The sequence below is a fragment of the Ambystoma mexicanum genome, chromosome 7q (genome assembly GCF_040938575.1).
Source record: "Ambystoma mexicanum isolate Mex_15411 chromosome 7q, UKY_AmexF1_1, whole genome shotgun sequence".
Taxonomy (NCBI): Eukaryota; Metazoa; Chordata; class Amphibia; order Caudata; family Ambystomatidae; genus Ambystoma; species Ambystoma mexicanum.
Window position 1 is genome coordinate 992,437,789 of NC_090941.1, and position 23,546 is coordinate 992,461,334.

The 23,546-nt window shown below is 44.4% G+C and overlaps 1 protein-coding gene across 2 annotated transcripts in view; it reads right to left on the minus strand.

Annotated features, from left to right (window-relative positions):
* Positions 1–23,546, minus strand: part of C2CD3 (C2 domain containing 3 centriole elongation regulator) — a 594,096-nt gene that overhangs the window by 557,531 nt on the left and 13,019 nt on the right. For both annotated transcript variants that reach the window (XM_069640138.1, XM_069640137.1), the window contains exon 2: positions 22,166–22,435. In XM_069640138.1, the coding sequence (XP_069496239.1) occupies positions 22,166–22,435 (270 nt within the window). The remainder of the gene's footprint in view (positions 1–22,165; positions 22,436–23,546) is intronic.

A 23,546-nucleotide genomic window follows, 5' to 3' on the forward strand; every position in this document is an offset into this window, starting at 1 on the left:
GTCTCTCAGAGAGGTCACCCTGCCAGCTGCATCTCCTCAGAGGTATTCTTCCTTTCCTCTCCTCTCCTCTCCTTCCCCCAGCAGCTCACTGTCTCCAGAGGACTGGTAATTTCTATGCTGGGCTACTGCAACGGCCTCTTCCATAATTTGAGTGCTTCTACTATCCTCCCTCTGCAACTCATCCAGAACAGGACTGTGAGAATTGTCCTTTTGTCTTGGGCCCAGGTATTTTATCTCTTTATGAAAAGAAAGAAAAGGAACCTAGTATGGATCCCTCCCGCCCCGTGCACACTATCAAGGGACCACCACATCCATCCAGCAAGACGAACGCTTAAGAACGCCGCAGCCGAGCTAGCTCCTACAATTTGTCCTTCTCCCCGCAGGGTGGCTCTACATGCGTTCACACTATATACTGGGGCATCAGAAAGCTCACCATGTGGTTCACATAATACATTTAGGGTCCAGAAACCACATGAAGGATTGGACATCTCAGTCCATCCTTGGAATACTGGCATCTTCTGTTGGGCCTCTCTCGACAGTTACGCGCACTCCACAGTAACACACAGCAAATTCATCCCAGGCTTCTGATGAAGAGGCTTAAAGCTGCCAACATGGTTTATAACAAATGTGTGTTTTGTCCATCTAGTCATTCGAATGTTATATACAATTAAATGTGACTGTGCTTTTACAATCCTGTGTATAAGTAATACTTTGAATAGCAAATGAAAAACCTGACTGTTTTCAGTTTTTCAAACCTCTTATAATTAATTAACTACGACTCCTTACCACCTTTCTGGTGATCCCACGATAGTGTGCAGGGGACGGGAGGGATCCGTATTAGGTTCCTTTTCTTTCTTTTCATTTGTATATTAGGCCTCTGTGCCAAGGCCTTATTTCCTCCCGTGCACCTTTAAACTTTAAAACCAGCATAGCTGGGATCTAACCAAACTTTACTTGTTATCTACCGTAGGGTGTGCACCTAGCTCCCCATTTTCTTTTGCAGGTATTTTATCTCCCCAGGACTGTGGTCATGCCACTGGCTACCAATGGCTGCGACTGATCAGTTCAAAACCCTGTGCATTGTCCACAAGGCCGTATGGGTCCTGGGGCCGCAATTCCTTAAACACTAGATTCAAAATTGTCTTCCTTCACATGGTCTTAAATCATCCCTTTCCTACTCCCTCAGGGTCAGTTGCTTCTCCTAGCAAGGAGTTGGTGGTTGATGGCTTTCTTCTGCTGGGGCCTCCCTCTGGTACAGCCTCCCTGCCTCAATGGAACTGGAGGTGAACCTTCTGCGGGTCTGGGGGCACATCTGATACTTCCTCATGTGTTGTGCTTTCTCTCCTCCTCTCCCCTGCTGAAGTCATGGATGACTGTGAGAATGCACTGGTCACCTGACCACACTCTGATCTCCGACACGGGCCTCTGAGCCACCAGTTGAACCCATGCACTGCCTCCCTGGAATCCTGCGCACTTAGGGGCGGTTTACTGTATCCCTACAACCCACTACCAGCACTTGACACCTGATGTCTGCACTTACCCTTCCACTGCCACCAGCCTGCAGCATTTTAATTACTGGTTACGTTGTTATATTTTTATTTGATGCGGTTCCCATGTACTGCACTGCCCCCTCCCACTTCCACCCCCAGGTCTCCCCTTCACCCTGCCTCTTCACTTGAGTAATCTCAATGTCAACATGGCTCTTCATATTTTTTTCTGTCCCTGTGCAGGTGATGAGGCACTGAATGCAGAGGGGGAGGTTGAGGAGGAACAGGATACTGAGCTGCCACGGAACATCAGTGGAGGATGTGGTGTGGCAGCCCATGATAATCCACTGGTGCTACAGTCGATCCAGGGCCTGACTCAGTATGATTCCACCTCTTATGAAACCTGTAGCTCTGGTGGTGAACCGGATTTGGATTCCTCTGTGCTGTCACAGGGCCAGTCAGTGTCGTCACGTGCGTCTGTGGTGGTTACGGCTGCCGGGTCATGCTCCACAGTATTGGTTCCGGGTCCTGGGACAGCTGAGCAAGGGAGGGATGCAGTCCTGCAGCCACAGACAGCAGCATCACATCAAGGGCCAGGTTTCCTTGGGTCAGGCAGGCATGGGGTCCGCACACGCGATGGCCGTGTGGCGGCTGGCGATACAGTGTGGGAGCAGTCCATGTATACTGTTGCACAACAACAGGGTGCTTCCTTTGAGATGTTGGCTCAGGGCATGGATACGGTGGCCAATTCCATGATTCCCCCAGCAACATAGGTAGAGCACCAGCTGCAGGCATTGCGGTCCACATGCCGCTCACACAGGCTGCAAATGGAGGCCAGCAACAGGAACCGAGGGGCGGAACTGAGGGCTCTGGAGGCATCCCTGGTTGCACAGGGTCAGGTCCACAGGGATGCCCTGAGGCAAGAGTTTCTGCCCCTCAGAGCTACACTGGAAGTGCTAAAGGCAGCTCGCAGTAGACAGTTTGAACAGCAGATGCAACTGTTGACTCATACCATCTCAGAGGAACCCCGTGCATCCCGTGAGGTGTCGCATGCGGACCTCTGAGGCATCATGTTGCAGATGCATTCATCTCAGTCCCACATGGCCGCTGCCATGGAGGACCAGGCCAGGGCTATGTGTGGTGAACCTCCCTTACCACTGCCACCTTCAAATGCTACATAGGAAGGTGGCGACAGCAGCGACAGCACTCCTGATCCATGATAGCTGTGTGGCCCATGAACCCATGGAGGTTTTTTCTTTTCTTCTCAACATCCACACATGTGGGCGTTGATGTGCACCCTGCCCCCTCCACCCACCTGGGTACACCCCTCTAACCCCCTGGTCCACCATGGGCATTTTTTGATTTTTGTTTACTTGTTTTTCCCGTTCTGAGCCTCGGGGACTTTACTGCTTTACTGCCTACTTTACCCTGTTTATTTTAGTTGCCATTCTTGCATCCTCTCTTGTGCATATGTTAGCCCTTTGTACCGAGTTAGACTGCTGGGGTTCCCAGCAGGCAATCTCTGCACCTTCCCTTCCTTTGTCTTACCCGTGGTCTATTATGAATTTATGTGACAGGGTGTTGCTTTGTGTGGCATCCAAGGGCATCCACTGTAGGTTCCGGCTGAACCCATACCGGCTTGTCTTGTGTTAGTACACTCCTTGTTTGTGCCTTAGGGGCCAGACACAAGCCACTCCTGCTTCCCCTTTCCATGGGCTTGCAAGGAGTGCAGCGTGTAAAAGTAACTTACACAGAGGCATTGGGCTTCCATTATATCTGTGGGCAGTCTCAAGCCCATCCTGTGTATACACCCCTAGTGGGATTCATCATTGTTTGTCCAGTGCATGGTTACCATCCCTTTTTTTGTTGGACATTGAGATCCATCCTTTGTTCCCGTTCCATCTTTATGAATTACCTTGCCTATCTCCAGTATTGTTTGCCTTCCTGCTGTATGCGCTTACCTGCCCCCTTTAGTTAGCAGAACCACACAAAAACTACAAGGGTGCCCTGTGCAAGTTACGACACATTGAGGCACTTCTGCAAATATGATGAGTCACTGTCAGACAGATTCACTAATGGGTCCAGTGTTTCTGGTATGTTGTACTGGGCAATTGATGATGATGTGTGAGAGTGTGTTATTTGTCAACTTGTTCCATTTATCGTTGAGCGCTTTGTGACAGTAGTTTTATGTGTTGGCCATTTATTTATCTTTTTTGACATTGCATGCCATGGCATGGTGTGGCAACCAGGTTGTATGAATTGTGTGAGGGTTTAGGTGACATACCGGCATTTAGATGTGTACTTTGGCGTGGTTTTAGTGGCGTACTCCATCTTCCATGTGTTCCTTTTGTGCACGCCAGATTGAATTAGTTTAAGTTCTAAGGGATGCATGCAATGTAGCACTTCCAAAGACACATTCTCAGGGTGGTAAGGTTGGGACAGATGATTATCCCTTTGTCATCATCAAATGTCTCCTGGAATGTGCCAGGGCTGTGTGCAGGGGCTGGATTTTAGGTGAAAAATTGTGCCACAAGCTGGGTGCGGGCAGCATTGCCACATGCCCTTTCCCCTCCCAGGCACAGCTGCCGTGCATGTGGTCGGGCATGTGGGGGCACTACCATGTCCACCGGTATGCCACGCTGTGTTGCAGCATTGTGCAGGACACATGCTGCCACAATGATCCTGCACACTACTGGTGGTGCATATAGTAGCTCACCACCAGTGGGCTCAAGGGAGTGGAAGCGTGACTTGAGCACTCCGAATGTGCGCTCCACTATGGCCGAGTTGCAATATGGGCTGTGGTATATCTTACCTGGGGTGGTGTGGCGAGGTTCCATATTGGCGTCATCATGTAGGTGCTCAGAGGGTAGGCACTGTCCCCTGTAGAGGTGACATGGTTTGTCAGTGGTGTGCTTTTGTCTGTGTGTGACATGCATGCATTTGCAGGGCCATTTCAAATCACCAATGAGCCATGTGTTGCCATGCCTTCCAGCTTCCAGGGCCCGGTGTAGGGGTGACATTCTGAATATTAAACTATAATGGGTGGACCCTGGATAGTTTTCCTATACAGAAGTAATGATTCCCTAGGCATCACATACAACTTGCACGTTGATGGAATGCCAGTGCTTGCGATTGATGTGTTCTGTAGCCCTAGGTGGACGTAGGGCCACATGGGTGCAATCAATGGCACCAAGCACTATAGGGAAGTGCGCCACCCCGTAAAAGTCCTCAACCACGGCCTGCCTTTCTGCAGGTGTTCTGGGCATGTATATGTGCCTGCGGACTGAGGTGCATGCAGTCATGATTGCAAACACCTGGTGCAGGAAGAGTGACTGTGTGGGCTGTGAAATGCCTCCGTCTATGGCAGTTGTCCGCTGAAACGACCCAGTGGCCTAAGAAAGCAGTACATTGAGCACCTTTTCCAGGGGCTCAGTGCTTTGGAGCACAGGGTGTGTGAAGGTCCCACTCCCTGACCAGTTCTAATATGATATGAGGTGGAAACCTCTACCTGCCATAGACCTGGTCATCAGGCATCCCAAAAAGGCTGGTCCTGGGTAGAAAAATGCGGGCCTTGGCTATCATCCTCGACCTGCGGTGTCCCACGATCACTGCAGCGAGAAATGGTACATTCATCATAGTTGTATACGCCCGGTGGTTTTTCGTGCAGCCTTTTTATGCATTGGTTTTCGTGCACGGTGACGCTTACGCCTGCTGGACGTGTTTCCGGATTGCACCGGTGAGCCCTGTTTGATTCCATTAATACGTGTTGTTAGCGCGCGTATGGGCATTGCGAGGACTTTACTGTGGTACTTTCCACGGTACGCCCACATTTTTGCTTGTTGTTCTCCATTCCAGGTGTTCCGTCCCCTTTATAGGTGACTGCGCAAGATGGTACGCCCCTTCACTTGGAGTCTCGTGCAAGGCGTTCTAAGTGTCGCAGTGACATGTTGGACCCGCGCGGATTCATCGCAAGTCTCTGGTAAGCCCCATGCATTTTGTTCCATGAATCGACAAACGGGCGCTTGCGTGCCGTTTCGCGCGCAAGTCCCCCTTTTTCGGCGTTAATTATTTCCATGACTCGGGCCCTTAATGTATAACAAAAGGCTTTTATTAAAGACATTGTCGGGATGGTGTAAGGGTTAACTTGCCAGATGCTAAATGGGATTTCCCCACCTAAAGAAACTAAGGATAGTCTGTGTCAGTAAGCTCAACTGAACAGTCTGTATCCAAAACCTATGCTTCCACTCACAACTAAGACAATGAAATGTGTAAGGTGGCAACCATAAACTAAACAGTGTTCCAAAAGTAAGGCTCTGAGCTATTTCCACCTCAGGCCTAATCTTCAGCTTCTTTCTCTAAATATCCACAAGTTCACTAAAATGCTAAATTTACCTTCTTTTGGACTTGAAATAATAAAGTTCCAGCACGTCTCAGGGTTCCCTTGCCCAGGTACAATATCAAAACAATGTCACCAAAAAGAAGTATCTTGAAGCTTTGTCTTTAAACTGTATATCAACAATTCTGTACAGCTCAGTGTTCCCTTCCCTAAGTCTTGTATGCACCAACAGTAGTTTTTCCTTGTTGTCATACAGGAGTTATCTGGTCTTTTTGGAGTTTAGACAAAACGGTCCACCCATTGCAGGTCACGCAACCTTGCATTCGTTTTCAACAGTTCTTTGTTCAACAAATAGTAGTTCTCTGGTCTGTGCACAGTCAGTTGTTGGATCGCATGATCCACCCATTACAGGTCACGCAATCAGGAACTTTCAGTTCTCTTTAAGCAGTTCAATATTCAGCCAAACAAGTGGTTTCGCAAATGCAGCTCCACAACTTCAATAAACAAGTGGTTTCTCAAATGCCGCTCCACAACTTCAATAAACAAGTGGTTTCTCAAATGCAGCTGTACAACAAGCCCTTTCTCAGCTTTGATTTCAGCTCTGCACTCGGAGCCCTTCATTCAACTTAATTTCCTATTTTCCTTCAGTTCATAGTTCAATATTAGCAGGTTTGTTATTTGCATTCAATTTAGTTCTTGAGGTTAGCAGTTTGTGCTGTTTCATGCAATTCAATAATCAGAATGACTAGTCTTGCCTACCTTTTCTCTTCTGGATTCAATATGTATAGTTTTTCTTATTTCATTCAGTTCGGTATTCAATAAGTGCAACCGTGCTCGTTTCATTCAACTCAGTATTCACTAAATGCTGCTTTGCTTGTTTCATTCGATATTCAGTAAATGTGAAAGTTCAACTTTTGCGGACCGCTACTATATTCACAGTCCCTTGGCGCGCCAAGATGGTTTCAGTGTCTCTGGCACTTACCAGGACCCGTCAGCTCCTCTTGCCGGCTTTTCCCGATGTGGAAAAGCCTGTTCGCTGGGTGCTTCGTCCAGCACACGTCGGCGTCTGCACTCTGCTCCACGGCTGCGCATGCTGCCTGCCTTCTCTTACGAGGGTACCCCGTCCTGCACAATTCCACCAGCAGGACTCCTGGGATCTTTGTCAGCGTCTCGGCTGCTTGGCTTCTCGCACTTGTGAGAAAATGGGCGGTATTCTCCAACCCACTCCCTCGTGAACTTCCATTCAGGTGGCTAGGGCAGGGCCAACGCTTTTGGATCCGGACCCTAGGGGTGGACAAGCGAGGGAGGATCATCTTAGTGGAGGGACATGAGCGATTGGGAGGAGGATACCCTAGGGCGAGACATGGTATTTCCCCGATAGCAAAACTACCCCAACCTACTCTCCCTCAGCCTATGTGGGGTATTTCCAATCTCACCTCCTCATTTCCAACAAATACTGAGATGAGGAAGAGGCAACTAAGATCAGTAAAGATTACCCAAAAGGAATAATGTGAGGGAAATAAGGGCAACCTTCCCTAGAAAGAACACAAGCTGTCCCACTGGCAGGGTCAGGCATTCACTAGTAATTATTCACACCCGACTCAACTTGACAAGTCTTTTTGCTATAAAAGGTGTGGTCTCACACAAAATTATGAGTGAGTAGGAGAGCAAGCAGAAGAGCGAGTTGGGAGGAGAGCCGAGGCGCTAGAGCTGCACAGGACCAGAGGCCAAAGACTGGGATGCCGAGACACTGAGGAGATACAGTTCGTAAGTGCAGAAGCGTGGTGAGGGAGCCGTGTCTCCAGGGAGCCCAGGAGAGTCAGCGTATGGGAGCCGAGGGGAATGCTGGTCTCCTGCAGCAACTGCAGATGCAAGTGCTCATTCCCCTGGGCCAGTGAGACAGTTCAGGAGTGTCCACAGGGCAGGCAACGAGACTCTGACCTCAGAACGAAGATCCGTTAAGAAGCTGACGTGCAGAAGTCAGACCCGTGAGTCTGAAAGCATTGCAGAGCCGGGTTTTGAAGAGTGTGGCACAAAGTAGCATGTGAAACACGTAAGAAAGAGGACCGCGTTTGTTAAAGTACTCCAGTGAAGTTAAAGGGAAGACTTCAACTATGTCAAAGTAACAGTGTCAGCGCAAAACTAGAGAAACGCGCGTGTGTGCAGTAAAACGTGAAGTTAAGTCGGACACTGAACTGATGAGTGTAAAAGGTGCCAGCAGTCCACGGAAAAGGTGCAAGAGGCGCAAAGGTGTAAAAAGGGGGTGGAAGCATGAAAGCAAAAGAAAGTGGAAAAGGGGCCAGGAGCCTGTGGAGAAGCGTGCAAGAGGCACAACCAAGAGGTGGATTAAAGGACAGTGCAAGTGTGCACGGCAAAAGTAAAGGAAGGCAGTGAAGTGGTGCAGGAAGCACTGGAAGATAAAAAGTGTAAGAAGTAAGAAACCAAGTGAGGGGCAAAAGGGTCAGAGTGGTCACGCTCAGGAAAAGCAAAGAGCCCGGCAGATTTGAAAGCCTCTGATTCTACCCCATGAGAGAATGATGTTTAAGAGAGACTCTAAGTAAAGGCATATCCTGACCAGCTGGATTGGTTTTTGCAACTAGAGGGACCTAAGCTTGAGGAAAGGCAGCCCGTGAAACCAAAAACAAACTGATATATGGCATTTTGTTTTTCGAAAGCTGGAGGAGGCCTGAGCTTGGGCAAGGGAACCCCGAGAGGCCTACCAAGGAATTTGACTTTGTATTTTGTGTTGAAAGCTAGAAGGGGTCTGAACTTGGGGTAGGGAACCCTGGGAATTGAGTAATCACCTTTGTGACATTGACCAAATCGAACCTGGTGAGAAGACCACCTGAAACCAACTATGGATTTGCCATTTTTTGTTGAACCACCATTTTTCCTTTTAAAAAGACTTCTTATTGCATTTTTGTGCAGCGTGCGGGCAAGCATAGGTTTAGACACAGACAGACTTTTATTTTGGACTATTAGAAAACGACAGCCATTAGAAACGTCAGTTAAGTCAACCATCCCTTTAGAGTTGGGGCAGTCAGGCATTCCACCAACCCCGGAACCTTAGTAAATAAATGTTTTAAAACAAATGCTTTTGAGTTTGTGTCTCTTTTGATACCATGCCTGTCTTATATACTCCAACACAGCCCATGGGGAAATAAATGTAAGTTTCCCAGGTGTCTCATGCTGCTGCTTCTTCTTCCCCTGCAGCTCCTTTGTGCTTCTGCATGCCACCTTTTATACACCTCTAGTCCTTCAATGGGCAGCAGGTGTATTTCTTCAGTTACTGCTGCATGACTCGGATGGATTAAAAGGATATGCCTGACGTTCATGCATCTTCTTCGTCCCAGTACCAAAGTGGTGAGAGTAAATGGTGTTATTTACTCTCAGTTGGTTCTTTCTCGGCTCAGTACCATTAGGTACCCCAAGAGGGGAATGAAGGGGAACTACTCTACAATGACCCATAAAGGTCGGCGGAGGGTTAGGCTGGTTATTACGAGGATAAGGGGATACCATGTCTCGCCTAAAGGCATCTCAGTCCCAATCCCCAAGGGCCCTCCACCCAGGTGATCCTCCCTCGCTTGTCCAACCCCAGGGTCAGGATCCAATGGCGATGGCCGTTCCTTGGCCACATGCATAAAGGATCCAAGGGCAGTATGAGTGAGAATACCCTCAGGTATAGATGCTTGTTCTCTGCTCACTTTGCTTAATTAAAAACCCCTCTACAGACATTTTGAGGTGGCAAAGTACACAAATCAGTAAACAAATGTATCCCAAACTGCTTAAAATATCATTAACAGCTCTAAAAAGCTTGCTTAACAGTATGAAGGGTATAGCGTCCTTTCATTGACACCCGTTTTTACGACTTGTGCTTTGTTGCAGCATTTTTTCAGAATTTTTTTTTTTTACTTTTTTGGGTGGTTGGGCAAGGGCATATAAAGGGCGGGGGGGTCAGGAATAAAAAAATATGTAAATGACAGGGGGTTTGCGGAAGAACCCCCAAAAAATAATGTAAAAGAAAGCGAAACGTTTTTTCCCCAAAAATTCACTTTCTAGTTCAATATTCAACTACCTACATGCTCAAACCAGCTACTCGCACATTAATAAGAAAAAAGGTGATCGAAAAAACTGTGGACAATTTTCTACCCAAAAGGTAGCTTTCAACATGCCCTAAATAAGACGGGGAAAAACATTTTCTGCAATGTTAATTCAGAATCTAGTAGCAGGTGCAAAGAGGATTTTTGGGCCATACGAAATATATTAAATTAGACTGCTTTCATCAAACATCATTTTATTTTGAAAGTGCGTATCATAAAATACAGGAATAAAAGCAACCAGTAAAAAATATTTTGGGTAACTACTTGTGAAAGGCAAAATGTGAAATGTGAAGTCTCATTTTTCTAGAAAAACCACCCTTCTGATTCAGGTTCGGCCCAGACTCGAGAGAGGTTTATACTGGAGCATGCTAGTACCACGCGATAATGGTTAATGAAGGGAGATGCTGTTTTGGATAGCAGAACTCTGAGCAACCGCTCATGTAGTTGTGTCATCCATTTTCTATAACTCATTAACGAACAGCCTCTTTCCACTTGGAACAAGCTGAGTGGAACAAGCGGAGCAAAAAGGTTCTAAACACAACCACCAGCACATAATCTCTAATGTAGACAACACGTGAGATCGTAGGCAACGTCACGGAACATGACAAAATAACGACACAAAAGTACAGCAGTCGTGCAAGACGGACGGATCGAGGAGCAACATAAATCATCCCAACAGGTGAAAATAGCCTAGATCTGACAAGGAATTCTATCGGCACTCTGATGGTACTAAACCAAACGCCGTTAGCAAGCCTCACCCACAAACCAAGGGATAAACAAACAGATAAGACGGTCGCTGTATAAATCATCCTATCAGCACGCTAATGTAATTAAACAAACGCTGTACGCAATCCTCACTTACGAACCGAGGGATTACCTACCAGATAAAACGTTCATTGTATTTTCACTTTCACGATGACTTCAGAAAAGCACTCAACGTTCTAAGGCTATAACCTTACAACGTGCACAGTCGTCTCTCATGAACCAAGGCAATGGCTAAAAGGAGAAATGTATATTGTTATTTATTAGTCTCAATTGCATATTTATAGCCACAATGAATTCCGAAACACAGCTAACTTAATGGTGGGTAATCCCACCCGCACGGTAAAACCGGAGGCAAATCTGAAAATGATCTTTCTTAAAAATCAGAATGTCGGAGGGTTAAACTAACCAGTCTGACATTCCTAAAACCGTAAAGAATAAGAAGTACTAATACACTAGGACAATCTGTCAAGAATGGACACTCAAGGTCAAAATGAAACTTATTTATGTAACCAGCTGCACCTTTAATTAGGCTATATTTCACTTCACAAGGCCGAACCTGACAAATCAAAAAAACAGGTTTGGCACGGAATCTAGTTAACACGATATTTGCAGTTAACAGGCACCACTGAATCGCCCTGCAATGCGCAATTAGCCGCACTTAGCAGATTAAGCTATAAATCTGGTACAATAAGATGTGATATCAACAAAACCATAACCAAACTGTTCTGCGATAACTAGGGAACAATATAAACGCGGCCTACAATCAGAAATTAGACATTTACGGAAATTGGACTGCAAGACGTTGCAGGATGCCTAATCCTAGCAAGATAACACTCTTGTGAACCACTTACCATAAGTGTGAAGGTAAGCTTTGACATAGCTTAGAACAACTCATTTTAGTTAAAATTACTGGTTGATGTTACCTTCCGTACATCCAACCCATAATAAAGACTAACCTGATTATCCTCTCTCAAGCAACTCCTCAGAACCACAGAATACGATCAATCGGGGAAAAAATTCAAGAACACAAGATTGTGAAAATAATATATGTGAATAGTGATGCACTATGCATATGATAAATACACAATGTATTGGACCAATGTACTAGTGCCTTGAAAAAGCCCAAAGAAGGGCGAAACAAACACACGTGCCTCCTAACGGAGTTGTGTCGGCACAAACTGGCACAACCCGTTACAATATGACACAACAAATAATGTTATAAATTGAAACACAACTACTATGATGCACGTATGGTAATACACTGATTAGATTGAATTAAAAAATAACAGAAGTTTAGCATCAATTAGTGTACCACAGTAAATTATTGATGAAAAAAGTATATGTAATAGAATTGTCTACTCCCGATGCGCAAGTGCTAACATAGAAACTCAAATCCACTAGCTTCTAATTACAGACCGGTTGGTGAATTCCGGACTCTCTGTAGCCATGCAGCCACAGACTACCATATAGCCTGGAATAATCAATAATTCATCTAAAACCATCAGAAATGAATACAAGGTAAAGGGGTTAGAGTGCGCAGACCAATATTATGCACCAACTTTAAAGATAATTTATACTATTAATTGGATGGTGCAGCCACCAATAAGCAACCGCTTCTAATAATGACTATTTATACAGTTTATAGAGATGAGGATACAAGGGCTCTCTTCTCTTTAAGAGGGAGCTCTGACAATGCTTTTAGAAATAGACCCAGTACTTCATAATCTCTATGGGACACAATTATAAAGCTAGAAAGACTATCAATAAAGGAAATCAACAAACACTATGAGAAATAGACCATATTGAATTGCCTGGAAAACAAACCAATACCACAAGGATTACGTATCTTAATTTTCCCAAACTTCCACAATGGTGAAGATAAAGACCTAGCAGGAGAATGGGAAACAAACCTGAATGGAAGTTCAACCAAAATGGTGGAGCTAATTGTGGAGCATGCAGGAAGAGAGCATTAAAGGATTGAAGAAGAGATGGAAAAGTTGAGAAAGAAATCCAGGAAATGGACACTCCAGATGCAACAAAAAAGAAGAACTACAAAACAATGAATAACATCTTAACGCAGCACCAGGATGAAATCAAACTAAGAAAAGCAAGAAAAACCTCAAGAGACGACAAAGATTACAGACAGGATAGAGTCTACACGTTTCAACAAAAATATGACTATAAGAGAAGACCAACCTCAAGAGATCGTACACCAGGAACATCCCCAAGCTCAGATGGAGATAGCGAAAATGACATCGCAACAAATAGCAATACGGACAACCAAGGAGCAAACAAACGTTTTTTTAGACCAAATATAACGCTACCACAGAGGGAACAGACTGACAAATACCAAACAAGTGAGATTCCAAACTCCACTGGTCTTAAATATCCCGATAACAAATGTTACACCAACAACAACACCCACGTCAGGGGTAGCAGGGGAAGAGGAAGAAGAGGAGGAAAGAGAAAGAGGAGGAAACAGACAGTGAATAAGAACCCATGCAGATTACAGGAAGGAGACGAGAGAACAAAGCCAAACCTAATAATGAATCTCTCAAATAAAATATTGAATGAACCAGAGATATGCGGGTTGAATAAAGCATTATACTTTGCACCAAGCAAAGACCCAGACTATACCAATCTACAAATTGACACATACAAATTCATTCGAAAAGTCAAGTTGAAGAAATTCTTCCATAACTTAAACTCAGCCATGGAAGAAGAAAAGTATGAATTTCCAATTAGTGACTTAACTATAAAAGACCTAAGCAATACAAGACTTGTACTATCACTCGAAGAGAACAAAGAAATACTGCAAGATTTACTGGACCACTTGGGCATACATAACAGTGTGCTGAGAGAAAGCGGGTTGAAGCCCAAATCCAAATGTATCCATATAATTCAAACAAGGCAACAGCATTGATGCCTTCCACAAGGCAGTAGTGAAAGATATTGAACTAGCAAGGGACAGACATAAGACTGGAAGACATAAGAACTTAAATGCAAAAGAGCGATTACTAAAAGCTGACAATGGAATAAGCATAAAGGAAGTCGATAAAAAGGCAACATTGTTATTTTAAATAGTACAGACTATACAACAATGGCTGACAAACACTTAGCAACACCAGGTTGCTACAAAATAGTCCAGAAAAGCTTTATAAACCAAAGTATTGAAGTACTACAAACGATGCATGCAAAATGGCACAGGAAGCAACTAATTACAGATGAGGAAAAATCCTTTCTAAGTAATACCAAACCTAAAATCCCAACTATTTATTTCCTACCCAAAATACACAAGGACTATGAAGGACTACCAGAGGTGAGACCCATCGTCAACGGAATCGGATGGGTGACTGAAAACGTATCAAAATTCATAGATAAAATCATTAAACCAGAGGTATACAAACTTGACTCTTACACCAGAGACACCATGCACAACCTTGACATACTAAATGACACAGAATGGAATGATAGCTACATGCTTGCAACAATGGATGTGAAATCGTTATATACCTTTATTGCACACAATCTAGCGATCAAAACTATTGACTTTGTATATGAGAATGTATCTGCCTCACACTATGTATTCATGGAAATGATCAAAGAATTACTGAGATTTGTACTTGAAAATAATGTATTTATATTTAACGAAACCTTGTACCAGCAAACGAAGGTTATAGCCATGGGCACCTGCTTTGCACCATCAATGGACAACCTACTTGTAGGGGAATTTGGATACAAACATGCCACGAAACACCCCAATATGTCACACAAAGTGGTCAAGTGGCAACAATACACAGACGACATTTTTTTATCATATGGAACAGTAATGAAACAGAAATTCTAGAATTTTGTGAATACCTTAACAAAAATGATTGTGGACTAGAATTCACTATTGAAACCAGTCACAGAAAAGTGAGTTTCTTGGACTTCTACATATATGTTGAAAGTGGGAAACTAGAGACAAGAAACTACCATGAAAAAACAGAGGTTAATGCAACATTACAAGCGGACGGCTTTCACCTCCAAAAGACCATACGGAACATACCCATAGGGGAGTTCACATGGGCCAAAAGAAATTATAGCCAGGAGAACACATACATATCAGGGTGCAAAACCATTGAGGACAGATTTGAATCAAGGGGCTTCAAGAAAGATTGTATACAGCGAGTAAAAACAAGGTGGACAATGAAAAAAGGATTGAATATCTGAAACCAAAGAAAAAAGATAAACCTGAATAAACAAACACAGTAAGATTGATAACACAATGCACTGACAACAATAAACTAATCCGTAAGGTCTTTCAAAAAAACTGGGACCTTCTGAAACTTGACTCTGATCTGCTGGAATACCTACCAGATAAACCGGATATTATCTACACCAAAGTGCCCACATTGCACTCAAAGCTTAGTCCTAGCTTCATGAATGCAACGAAGCAGAAATTTCAAATTAATATCCTAACTGGGACAACACTGAAAGATGTCTTTAAATCTACTAACTGCAGTATGTGCAGATATGCATTTAACAACATACAGAGCTATAAAGTTGCAAATGGAAGAAATGTTATAATCGAGAAATGTATCAACTGTAGAACCACCTTTGTAATTTATATAATTGTGTATGTAACAAAATCTATGTTGGAAGTACCACGTGCGAACTAAGAGTGAGGATAAGGGAAAACCTTGGAAGCATCACAAACACAAGTAACCCGTCAGCACTATCTGAACACCGGAGTAAAAACCATCAAAATGACAAGAAAGAAACCAATGTTTTTTGGAGCCAAGCACCTAAGCCAAGATGAAAGAATGAGGGACGAGAAAAGTGCATGCGCCAAATAGAATGTTAACTAATCTGCAATCTTAGAGCTATCACAGGTGGTCCAAATACAGACACAGAAATGCACCACTTTTTGTAGTAAACGAATGAAAGTATGGAAGTGATGTCTGGAGACACAATGAGCCATCCACGATCCCCATTAATAATCAACCTTCAGCCTCGAGAACCAGACCAAACAGAACATTTGCAACGAAAAAGATGGCCAAGTTCCTTAATTGCAGCCACTTTCTATATGGGCCCCCAATAGGCCTTAGACGGCTCACCAGCATAAAGTAATGTGAGGTTAAACACTATTAGTAAAAGACGATCACTTGTAATATAAATCATGCACATATTTTAACACGCCCAATAATGATGATTGGCAATGAACGTGTGACCGACTGAAGTACACAACCATATTTGTAATTAACAGGCCAGGCGAAACCACGAATTGAGAAGGTTAAACATTATATGAAAACAGTTCCCTAGGCAATGACCCTATCAACGAACAGCCTCTTTCCACTTGGAACAAGCTAAGCAAAAAGGATTCTAAACAGAACCACCAGCATGCAATCTCTACTGTAGAGATCATGTGAGATCCTAGGCAACATCACGGAACGCAACAAAAGGGAGTTGAGACACAGAGTTCAGCAGTCACACAAGATGGACGGATCGAGGAGCAATATAAATCATCCCAACAGGTGAGAATAGCCTAGATCTGACCAGGTATTCCATCAGCACTCTAATGGTACTAAACCAAACGCTGCTAGCAAGCCTCACCCACAAACCAAGGGATAAACAAACAGAGAAGACGGTCACTGTATTAATCATCCTATCAGCGCGCTAATGTAATCAAACAAACGCTGTACGCACTCCTCACTTACGAACTGAGGGATTACCTACGAGATAAAACGTTCATTGTATTTTCAAATTCACAATGACTTCAGAAAGCCACTCACTGTTCTAGGACTATAACGTTACAAGTTGCGCGGTCGTCACTCATGAAACAAGGCAATGGCTAAAGGGTGAACAGTCTTATTATTTATTAGTCTTAATTGCATATTTATCGCCACAATGAATTCCGAAACACAGCTAACTTGATGGTGGGGAAACCCACCCGCACGGTAAAAGCGGCAGCAAATCTGAAAATTATCTTTCCTAAAAATCGGAATGGCGGAGGGTTAAACTAATCAGTCCGACATTCCTGAAACCATAAGGAATAAGAAGTATTAATACACAAGGACAATCTGTCAAGAATGGACACTCAAGGGAGCACTACAATGAATCTTATTTATGTAAAAAGCTGCACTTTTAATTAGGATATATTTCACTTCACAAGGCTGAACCTGACAAATCAAAAAAACAAGTTTGGCACGGAATCTAGTTAACACGATATTTGCAGTTAACAGACACCACTAAAATCGCACCACAATGCGCAATTAGCTGCACTTAGTAGATTAAGCTATCTATCCGGTACAATAAGATGTGATATCAACAAAACCATAATCAAACTGTTCTCCCAACTGTAACTATCAACCCGTGTGTTTTTTTTGTATTATCATGGAATATATGAAACTATATGTCCACTGCAGTGCGGTTCTAACCTGTGCAGCCTTGATAAAGACCCTTGTTGGATTGAAACATGTGTCGGCACCTTGAATGTTAATAAAACAAGCACTACAAACCTTTTTCAACCAAGATTGATCATTTCCTTCATTAGTGAACCAACCAGGGTTTAACTAGAACTCAAAACATCAAGCGCCCAGGTACATTTGGCTCCCACAAACCTTTCGCCTCTCTAACCATTGGGACAAATGAACACTGTCCTTTGTGAACCAGCAAACCGGCAGCAGGACCGATGCTCTAGGAACATGTTGATCAGCACAGCACTACAGTGCTCCTAGTACTCTATCTTGCATCTTAGAAACATCAGTTAAGGGAACTATCCCTTTAGGGTTAGGGCCAGTTGCATTACACCAACCCAGGAACTTTAGTAAATACCGTTTTTTGAAACAATCATCTTTGAGTCTGTGTCTCTCTTGATGCCATGCCTGTCTCACAACTACCATTCCCATAACTACAAGGAAACTGGGATGAGGAAAAGGAGCAGAGTAATGCAGAGCATAAAAGACCAAGAGTACAGGCTGCTCTCTAGTTTGGCGCGCATACCTGTAGCCTGGAAATTTAAACAGCAGCCACAGCTGACTGATACGCTGTTGCTGGAAGGAGACGGCCGTCTCTATCGGTTCGGACCTGGAGACTGGGGGGGCGCAGGAGCTGCTGTGGAGCCATATGGCACAAAGAGGCAGAAGAGAAGGGTCGTTGTCGAAAGAAGGCAGGCTGTGGAAAAGTCAGAAGCCAACCCAGGGCTCCTGAGCGTTTGCAGCTGTTGAGCGATACTGTTTACCTGATGGAAGCCTGACACGCAGCAGAAGAGCTCAGCGCGGACCGCAGCAGGGAGAGAAACCAAAGAGCGAAAGCGGTGAGACAAGAAGAGACGCTGATCGCCTGTCACTGGTTTACCGCAGAAAGAAGGAAACACTGCAGCAAGAGCCGGTGAATCCCCAAAAGGGAAACGGGGACACTGGGGCGTACAGGCAGCCACATCGCATGCAAATAACATTGAAACCGCAAACAAAGTATTGAAAAGTGACAAAGCCAATGGGCATTTTGTTAAATGGGAAAACCGAAGAGAAGTTAAAGACTTATCAGTCTGAGAGTGTATGCAATACACACGTAAGAAAAGCCCTAGCAGGATAGTATAGCAGACAGATTCAGTATTAGATACGGCAAAGACAGGAAAACATCACGGTTGGAAGTGGGTGCAAGGCCCACTCTAGAAAAACCCTAACAGGAGGGCAAATTGGACAAGTAAAGCTGCAAGTGTGTTTGTAAGAAGTCCTGGCACAAGAGAATACCAGGCATTCCTAAGTGTGTATAAGAACACCCTGGCAAGAGAAGCAGATCAGGCAGTTATAAAGGTGTTCAAAAAGGCTCTGGCAGAAGAAGCACACCAGTCAGTTACAAGTATATTTAAGAAAGCCCTGGCAAGAGAGTATACCAGGGAGCTGCAAGTGTGCAAGAAAGCCCTGGCAGGAGAGTCTACCAGGTAGTCACAAATGTGTACAAGAAAGCCCTGGCAGGAGAGTATACCAGGCAGTTACAAGAATGCCATGGCATGAGAATATACCTGGCAGTTACACATGTGAGAAATCCCTGGTAGGGAAAAACACCAGGCAAGGATCAATTGTACAGTACATAGGAAATACATCACCACAAGAGAGGTCCTTAGAAGGATATATCAAGATGAGCCAAAGGCTTTGTAAAACTAGGGAAAAGAGGAGTAAAAACATGACAGGGGAGTAGACAAGATATCCTAGCAAGATAAAAGAACCAAGTTGTTTTGAATATCAGTTGTGTTGTGAAGGAAAAGAAACTCAAGGAACTGATCTCTTTTGAATATAAAACAGACGGAAGAGAAATCCAGTGAAGGGACTCACCCTCTGGAACAAGGAATTCTATGCTTCTGGAACATTAGTGTTGGAGTCACACATTTTTCTTTGTGAACATTTTGTGAACATTTATGAGCCACTCAAAGCTAAAGACATTAGCCTTTTCACTTTAAGCTTTATTTTGTTAGAATGCGAGGGCCGAATAGTACTTTGGTCACAGGACGGTTTTGCTTTGGACATTCAGACGTTGACAGATCCTTAGTTTTTTGTTTTATGTAGGGAAGCCCTGCTAGTTCAGGGACAGAGAGGCATTTCCCCAACCCCTTTTATTTTAATAAAAGTCTTTGACCACATTCATAAATTCTGTGTCCGTGTCTCATTCCTGGTTCCTCACAACTCCAACAATGGGCAGATAAAGAAGCAGATGTAAAAGGACCTAAATTGATGTGTCCAAAATCTCATAATTGTGGTCAGGTGTGGAAGTTTGGTAAATAATCTGCATCATCTACATACATGCCAACATTCCGACGCACCTGGGAGGGAGATTTCGTCCGAGAAATTGGGACACAAATGTTTTGCTGTAGGAATGCATTGGAGAAAGATTTGTTTTAGGAGGGAGAAAGTGAAAAATAGCAATTTTTTCACAAAACATCGGGAGTCTCCCGCCTAAATTGGGAGGGTTGTCATGTATGCATCTAGCACGATAGCCTGTAGGTTAGTAAATAAACCACACCCCTCCTCTTACCTCATCCTTTCGGTTAATAAAGCATGTTATAATGGTGTTCAACTTAGTTCTATGCAGTCCGCCATGTCACAAACATAAGTACCAGGGGTTAAGTGATTAGCCCAAGATCAAACAAATTTGGTCAAGTATGGAATATAGGATTAGAACTCGGATCTTTCGAATTGGAGCTTTATCCAATAGACCTTTCCTCCTTCCTCCACCATCATCTCTTTCACTCTCCATTCTCATTTCCCCTCTTTCTCTGTGCCGGTTGTTGGTAATGCAGTCAAGCGGGACAGTGGATACATTCCTTCGGGATTATGGATTGAAAGTGGTGCAGTGTGGATTGGGTGCAGGATGGCGAGTTACTTTTAAAGGGAATGCATAAGTGCATTTGTGTGTGAATGCATCATTGAGGGTGTGGCTATTATTATTAGCATATTGATTTAGCACTGACCTAGTTTCAGGAAGCAAAATGCACACTTTGAAGGTCACAGGCAGAAGGACACAGTGGGGGAAGCAGAGATACAAAGGATCGAGTAGTTAACAACGGGGGAAGGGAGGCAATTTGGCAGCAAGTGATCTACAAGGAACCAGTATAGGAACCATGGGGGAGCCTATCAAGCACTCCAAGGTCAGGTTAGGAGGGGAAGGTGTATGGACCTAGGTGTTGAGGCAGAACCCTTCTTTGAAGAGGAGGGTCTTGAACTCCTTCCTAAAATATAGAAATGAGGGGACGGGTCTGCTGGTGATGGGGAGGAAGTTCAGAGTATGGGTTTGTCTTCAGGTTCTTTCCTTCCTGCACTGGCGGAGTTCAAGTCTGCGCATTGTCTAACTTCTGGTGGATTGTAGGGCTCTAGAAATGCAGAGTTTCTCGATGAGATAGGTTGGGGACTTCAGTGCGAAGCCTTACAGCTAATGCAGCAGGATTTGAAGAGGTTACATGCTTGCAACAGGAGCCAATGCAGTTTGATTAGGGTCGGGGGTGACGAGGATGAAGTTGCAGAGTTCTTTGCAAGTCATTCTGCAGCATGTCGGCCATATCTCAGGGGAGCCAGGGGAGCTGCCGGAAAGCCTTCCAGAAGGGCGCTGCCACCATCCAGGTGGGAGAGGACTAAGGTTTGGACAGCAGATCTGAAGTGGTTGATTTTCCACAGGAGAGAAAGTTCCTACTAAGACGTGTGTACCTTCCTTGCTAAATCCTGTTTGAAGGAGCAGTGTCTGCCTATGTTGGACACAAGGGACATGGCGCAAGTGGCCAGCTGGGGTCTGAAGCCCCACACATTTTACCACTCTGCTCACTACTTCTCAACATAGCCTCAGAGTTCGAAAGGGCGATCATGCTCACAGCACTTCAAGGCCATACCAATGGCAGTAGGCGCTATACAAATGCCAAATAACATAACATGCATGAAGATCAACAGTGAAGAAAGAGTCTTGGCTTTAACCAACTTGTACTAACAGAAGAAAACAAATACAGTTCATAAGCAAATGGTAACGGCTATTCAAAAATGATGATTGATCGACCACAGAATATTTGGAACCGCATCTGCAAGTCCCTCCCCAACTCCACATCTAATAGCAATTTCCTAGAAGTAGACAAACCTGTGTAATTATATCCTAGTAAAAGTTGCAGCTAGAGAGCCCCTGACAGTTCCATTCAGCACAGTATTTTCTAGAGCTTGGGCCATCCCTTAAACACTCCTGGCTGGGCTCCACCACCCCATGCTGCAATCCTCTGTAGTTCAGCCACTTGGATCTTTGAGGTACTCTCAACCGATCTAAGGCCTTATAGTCACTCTATCAATGGAACACACTCCTTCACTGCAGAAGAACCTACTAGTGTCAGTAGCTGAACCTAGTTCACACAGGATGGGTTCCTTCTTCCTCCCTTCCGTTCTACCCCTCCTTTCTCTCTTTCTGTCCTCTCACCTCTCCCTTTCTCCCAGACTCTTTTCAGTAGTAACATTACAGAGGTTTCATTGTACCTTCTCTTTTGGTGCGCACTGGAGCACACCCGCACATATATCCAGTATCTTGAATATTTTTGTAAATTACACAACACTTTTTCTGTATTAAATAATTTATTTTGATTGACTTAACCAATACTGTGCAATAGATTCGCGCTCTGTTCAACTGATAATCGTTCATGTGTTCTTTTATTGCTTCCTAATATTATATGCATGTTCTTAGTATATTGTGGCTTCCCCGGCGTACCTGCAGCCTGGCCCTTTATTTACGTGATATATACTTTTGTACTTTGACATTCAACTTTGACATACAGTCTCGGCTCTGTGAGGGAATTGGCATTGGATATGCGATGTCTACTGTTATCTCTGATGAAAATAAAATAACACTTTTTGAACCCGCAAATGTATGACAATGGTTTGATTATCTTGAGAGACAATGTCCATACAAAAGAAACAATTATCAAGCACACAACGCAAAGTATTATGTCACCACAATCAATTGCCATATAAACTTACCCGTCAGGTAGGAGGTAAACTGCTTGGGTCCGCAGCGGATAGCAAAACGGGCTGTTGTTTTCACCGTTTTCTGTTCAATTTGCGATGTGATGCGTGGCCGAAAAACGGTCCCGTCTGAGGTTTCCCCCCACCACCGGAGCCTGATGAGGACAGAAGGTGGGGGTTTTGGGATGGTCCATAAGAGTTTACTCACAGTTATCCTCAGAAAACAGCGCAACTGACCCTCGACTAGAGGAGGTAAACTTGTCGAGGGAGAGATGTCACTAATGCCTGTGGGACAAACAAAATAGAACGCAAATTAGTAACACAGCACCAACCTGACGTCAGTACAGTTTTTGTGTACACCTTTCATATGAACACAATCACCTGGCGGGGATACAATCCATACCAACACTTACATTTGGCCCACAAAACACCAAAGGCCATCAGCAATGCCAGGATTATGTCTTCATTCAAAAATAGAACTATACCAAATTAAAGCAATAGGAGAGAGCATCTTTATTTTTTTTATTTATAAACCTACTGACTGTTTTTTAATCCCCTGTCAGGGATCTGCAACCTTTGGCTCTCCAAATATGTTTGGAATACAACTACCATAAGCGCCAAGTTCTTTTTGGCATTCCATGTAGGTAGTGGCAGAAAGAAATTGTGTGAAGTGCAAACCTTTAGTTGCAGATTCACTAGACCATGCATATATTACCCGTAGGTATATATAGAACTTCTCATTTCCATTCTATTGTATAATGATGCCTGGCATGGCATAAATAGCATAGCTCTAGACTGCCAAAATATGAACAACTTGCGTGCACCTGTGGTTCTTTGTCATCTAGGACTGCCGCTGCTTGTGCACTCTGGCAGTGCTGCCAGATGAGGTTAGCCACGCCCTCCCTGTGGACTGATCACCCTCCAACCTGCGGATAATGTCTCCACCCAATCTACCAGCAAGGACACCAGTGCAGTTGGAGGTCACGTGACTGGGTCACAGGACTACAGAAAGTGCCTGCACTTTTGGTTCTTTGCCACCTGAGCCGGCTGCTGCTTGTGCACTCTGGAAGCGATCCACCTGTGCGGGTGGGGGTCATGTGACATGGTTACACGATCTTCTGTAAGTTCCTGCAATTGTGGTTCTTAGCCATCTGGGACTGCCACTGCTTGTGCAATACGGAGGAAACACCAGTGAAGGACAGCCTGGCCCACCATGTAGATTCAAATCCCTCCACATTGCGGACCGTGGCTCCATCCACCTGGTGAACCCTTAGCCATCTGAGACTTGCCATTGCTTGTGTGCTCTGGATGCAACAACAGTGAAGGTCAGCCAGGGCTTCCCTATAGATTAAACACCCTCCAAACAGCAGGTCCTGGATCCATCCATCTGGTGAAC